Here is a 5639-nt window from a genome sequence, read left to right as displayed (position 1 = left end):
GGCAACGAGAGGATAGTGGTGGGCAAAAGAAGATGGAAGTGGTGAAGGCTTAATACGAATGGTGGGGCATATAATTAATAAATTAATTATTTTTTTAATATCTATAAATAATATTAATTATTATATAATTTAATATAAATTAAACTTTAATATCTAAATTTTATCGTAATTAATTGAATCAGCTTTTTTATTTTTAAAATTGAATATTAAGTTTGTTCATCCATTTTTAACGTTAAAAAGTATAAAATTATATTTATTAATCTTTTTAAATTAATAAATTATATTTTAAATTTTTAAATTTTAGTATAATTAATAATCACACCTTATATTTTTTAAATTATACATTTAAATTTTTCTATAATCAATTCGATCTCGTTTATTATAATTTAAACATTTTAATCCTTTATTTTTTATTTAAAAAAATACTTACAATTTTAATTAAATTTTATTTATAATACCTCATAGAACTAATTTTTAATACTTTATATTCTTCGATCTTCATTCATTAAAATATTTCAATACTTATAATTTCAAAAATTATTTACAACTTCAGTAATTTTTTAAAATGAATTGTAAACTTTTGTAAAGAGTGTTTTAAAAAAAAAATTATATAAAAAAATTTGATCATCTATTAGTTTTAATTTAATACGTATAATTTTAAATAGATGAAATATAAATGAATTTTAATTTTAAAATATAATTTATCTTATAATTTATATATACATATGTTTTTGGATATGGCCATCTATCCCACCACTTTGTGTTGTTGATGAGAGATTTGCATAATAAGTTTATAATAATATTAAGTATAAATCCAAACTTTCTTTGGCCACTAATTAATTAGATTAGACTACTCGTGCAATATATCAATCAAATTAAAAGCTTTACAGCTAATCATTATTTCTTGAATCTTAATATGATAATAAAAGATATTATAAATAAATTTTTACTTTTAAATAATATATATTTATATTGGGATTTTGTTGAGCTACAGATAAGACCATCGCATGCTTGCTGCTTATTTCTAAAACTATATATATATTTTAAATTATTAATTTTACCTTAGTTTAAAAAAAAAAACTGAAAATTTAAAATTTACCCACAATTAAAATTTAAGTACAAATAAATTTATTGATATTACATGTAAAAAAAAAAAGAGTTTAAGATAAAGGATAAACCTCAGATCAAATGCACAAAGCCAAATGAAACACAACAAGTATCACAACCTCCCTCCTGTTAGGGAAAAAGATCAAGTGCACAATCACCTATACTCCTACCCAATTGTCACCCAATTCATCTTTTATTTATTTATTAATTTATTTTTTAAAAAAAAACTATATTTTCTTCAAATTATTTTAAATATATTTTTAATTTATGCAAAAAATAAAAATAAAACCCATATTATTTATGGCCCTAGAAAATGATAAGAAAATATATATATCTTTTTTTGGGTATACTAAAAAAATTAGAGACATGATCAATAAATAATGGAAGTAAAGCAAATCCACGTTCCCTTCATTTTCTCATAGAATTGGAGCACTGCTGTGCTGGCTGGTTTTCGGTGGCAAATTGATAAATAGTGTTCTGAAAAATTTTGGCCTTTAATTTTTTCTCAAAATTAGTGGAAACTATTTTATATGTATGCAACTATAAGTCTTGTTGTTTTCACTTTTTTCTTTTTTTTTGGGTCCAATTTTCCTTTCGTACTCATAAATTTCTCTTTCACGTGTACCACCACAATTCTACATCTTAATATTGCCATCGTTCAAGCATAGTGCTGATATGATCGCACTCTTAAAAGGCATGAGTTTTTTAAACTTCCGCTATTTGATTGTGCTATGTGCCTTAGCTTTTCTTCCTACATTTTTCTCCCCAATTTTTCATATTTTCAAACCAACGGCTGGCTGGCTTTGTGAAAATTGGGCACAGCTTTTTCTCCTGTTAAAACAAACACACACGTATATATTGGTGCGCATTTTGCAAATTTGGACTTTTGTTTTTAGCATTTTTGTCATTATACTAAAATATATAGTATTCAATAGTCAATTTTATATGAAAAATAAATAAATAAATAAATAGAATTTGAAAGAAAAAACAATAAGAGAAATTTAGTAGTGGGGAGAGCAGAATCAATGACTGGTTTAAGTATATGTATATAATGGGTTGGCAGAGAAAAAGATCTTGACCCTACTCCTTTTATCAAATATTGCAAGTTGCCCTCTATATTTTCTTTTCAATGTTGACAGCACTTTGTTAATTCAATTTCTAATGGGAGAAAAGATGAAAGAATCAAAACTAATTCAAGAGGAAACCCTTTACCTCCCTTCAACTTTTGGTTTCTTTAATCTTTTCATGAGCATCTTAGCCTTTCATGACGCTCAGTTCCTTGTTAAACTAAAAGCAAAATCACTGTCAATGCTTCTTTGATTTTATTAATAACTACAACTTAACTTGTTTTCTTATTCTTAAAGCATCCTCCCATGTCTCTCTCTGTTGACTAGAATACAACCCCGGCCCACCAGAAAAAAAAAAAAAAAAAAAAAAAATTCAAGGAAAGGAAAATGCTGACAATCTTTATCAAAAAACTTAACCCTGATCAAGCTCTCTTTCACCTCAATACATGTGTCCTATGGATTCAAGGGCTTCATACAGATTTGAACTCCATACTTGGGTTTTATTGTCAGGACAATGACAGGAGCATGGCGATAAGTGTCTGAAATAGTGAAGCTAAACCTTGAAATCAACATGGCCAAAATGATTTTAGCTTCCATCATAGCAAAAGTTTGGCCAATACAATTCCTGGGGCCAGCAGCAAAAGGGATGAAATGTCTGCCTGGAGCAAATGACTTGGAAGCAAACCTATCAGGATTGAACTCGTTTGCATCTTTTCCCCATAACTCTTCACTATGATGAATTGCAAGAACAGGAATCCAAATTGATAGCCCTTTTGGTATGTGAAGATCTCCCAACTTAAAATCTTCAAAAGCCATTCTAGGAAGCACTGTTGCTGGAGGATACAGCCTCAGTGATTCATTTATCACCATATTAAGCTGTAAAACAAAATATACACATAAATTAATTTAATTATTAAATAATGTTTGCCAAGTGCTTTGACTCCTAGCAATGCCAAAGTGCTTTGACTCATTATATATAAGAGTAATCTTTTAAATGAATAATCATTGCGTTCTTGAGCTTATTTCCTTTAATTTATATCCTGAAAAGCAAATAACCTTTTCAATCTTTGCCGAGAAAAAGAAATTCTTGCTTACCAAGGTAAGTTTGGGGAGATGGTCAACGGAGGGGGTTTCGCCGTTGCAGACCTGCTTGACTTCGGCTCGAACCTTTTCTTGCCACGAAGGATTACTGGCAAGAAGCATGACTGTCCAAGTGAGCAAGAGAGCTGTAGTTTCATGTCCAGCAAAAAAGAAAGTTTTGCATTCATCCATGATCAATTGTAGGTTCAAACTGAAAGATCCATTTCCTCTCTTCTTCTGCATCTCATTCAGAAGCATTCCTAACAAATCATTTCCATAAGAACTGCTCCTACCAATCTCCACACAGTCTTTTCGGCTTTGTATGATCTCCATTAGCAGTCTCTCCACCTCCATCTTCAATGATTTTATTTCTCTGTTGTATTTACTCGGGAAAAACCTGTAAAAGAGAGTGACAGACAAGAAAGAATCAGCATTAAAGCTTATAGAAAAAGATGGAATCTATCAAAAATAAAAAAAGACCACGTAAAAGAGAAAAAAAAATAAAAATCAATACCCACTTTCTATAAGAGATATATAGAATCATAAGAAAAGGAGAGAAAAAATTATTCATTCTGAGAAAATTATTAAGACTGACCGACTTCCAGGAAAGCACAAGTGCCTGCTTGCTTGAGCACAGAGACTTTGAAGAACAGTTAAGAGATGGAAAATCTGTTTCCCTTTCTCATAGCTACTATCAAATTCGGTTCTTGAAATTATATCAGCAGTGAGTCTAGTCATGTATTCACCAATCTCAAACTCGGTTTCGCCTGATTCTACAGCATTTTCCAGTGATTGGAGCATCTTCTTGGTGCATTCCACCATGTGTGCAGAATAGCTCTTTAAAAAAATGAGGAAGAAATATTAATTTCAGACCAACAACTACCCTTAAAAAATCACTGAAACTAACAATTAAGCAGAAGAAAAATCAGGAGAAAATACAAAAAAAAAAAAAAAATTATAGTTTGGGTCATGTGGTTTTAGATTGCACGTGTGATCAACTCTGTTAGCAAAACATGTCCAAATATCGTTAATTGCTACTGATGTGACGAGGAAAAAAAGATACAAAAAGAAAAAAACACGACGTCGGCTGCTATTGACGACATTAACATGTTTGGACATTTGTAAATAACCGACTTAACCATTGATTTATTAAAACTTAAAATCATAAAATTCCACTTAAGAATGACCCAAAATGTTTTTTTTTTTTTTTTTTAAAAATTTCCCCAAATAATATATAGTAGTTATACTTTGAGTCTGTCTCCCATGAATGCGGGCGCCACGATATGTCGTTGATGATACCAGCTATCCCCGTTGGCCATTAACAAGCCACCTCCTATAAAATGTTTTGATCCTTGCTGTTGTAGCCAGGATTTACCAGCTTTAATGCTGTACTTGGTGAGAAGTTCTTTGATCAATTCTGTCTCTGTTAAGCACATGCGCGGTTCGATCCCATTCCAATAGATAAATCTTCTCCCTGCAAAAAAACCAACATCGTGAGTTCCTCCGACACAGATGTTCCCGCAAAAGGTCTCAGGTTCTGGTCCTGCTGTAGACAACTGCAGCATATGAAAAGGAAAGAAAAGAAACGATGAAGATACCATATTGTTTAGACCAGGCAACGTAATGTGGCAAGAGGCGATCAACGATGTCGTGATGAATAGAATCCATGTCTTTGGAAGTAGAGAGGGAGACGAAGGAGGTGACGTCTAAGATGTTGCCTGTAAGTGGCCGGGGTTTGGGGCCACGCACTCCTTGCTTCTCCATAATCTTCTTGATGCGTCTTGGAGTCAGGAAGTAACATGAGATGGTGTCATATGCTATTTTGAAGAATAAAGACAAGAATATAATCAACAGACTTATGAGTACCAAAATCACCATGCCTCCCTAGCTATATAGCAAGATTATGATGAGAATTGAAGAGCTGGTTTATGCGATTGATGGCGAGGAAGAGGTGTTGCTCAGCTTTTCTTAGTGAAAGGTGTTGAGGGTCATCAATTTATATATATAAGATAGGCAAGCAAGCTATATATATATATATATGGAGATTCTAAGGTAATTTAGTAATTTAAAATTAAATATTATATAGTGGTTATGAATATCTTAATTTAAAAACTTTTAAAACATACCTGCCATATACTATAATTTATTTTTTATAAATAAAATAAATACAGATATATCATATATTATATAAATTATATATAAATTTGAATCTATGTAATTTTTTTTTAAAAAATAAAAATTGAAAATTGAAGAAGTAGAATCTGAAATATTTTGGATTTACTCAGATTACTTATTATCAGATTAGACTGTGAGTCGAGTATAAATACAATGATTTTATTGCTACAAAATAAAATTAATTTGGGAAATCCACTATTCTCATCACTA

The 5639-nt window shown here is 30.5% G+C and overlaps 1 protein-coding gene across 1 annotated transcript; it reads right to left on the bottom strand.

The window, feature by feature from the left end:
• Window positions 1-2395: 2395 nt before the first annotated feature.
• On the bottom strand, window positions 2396-5242 carry LOC110608521 (cytokinin hydroxylase). Its single transcript, XM_021747767.2, has 5 exons — window positions 4853-5242; window positions 4502-4728; window positions 3850-4091; window positions 3270-3651; window positions 2396-3050 (listed from the first exon to the last, which is right to left on the bottom strand). Exons 1-5 carry the CDS (start codon window positions 5130-5132, stop codon window positions 2628-2630), a joined length of 1554 nt encoding a protein of 517 aa, XP_021603459.1. The 5' UTR covers window positions 5133-5242; the 3' UTR covers window positions 2396-2627.
• Between the last annotated feature and the right edge of the window lie 397 nt (window positions 5243-5639).

Source organism: Manihot esculenta, chromosome 2 (assembly GCF_001659605.2).
Source record: "Manihot esculenta cultivar AM560-2 chromosome 2, M.esculenta_v8, whole genome shotgun sequence".
Taxonomy (NCBI): Eukaryota; Viridiplantae; Streptophyta; class Magnoliopsida; order Malpighiales; family Euphorbiaceae; genus Manihot; species Manihot esculenta.
This window is presented reverse-complemented; position numbering and strand designations above follow the sequence as displayed.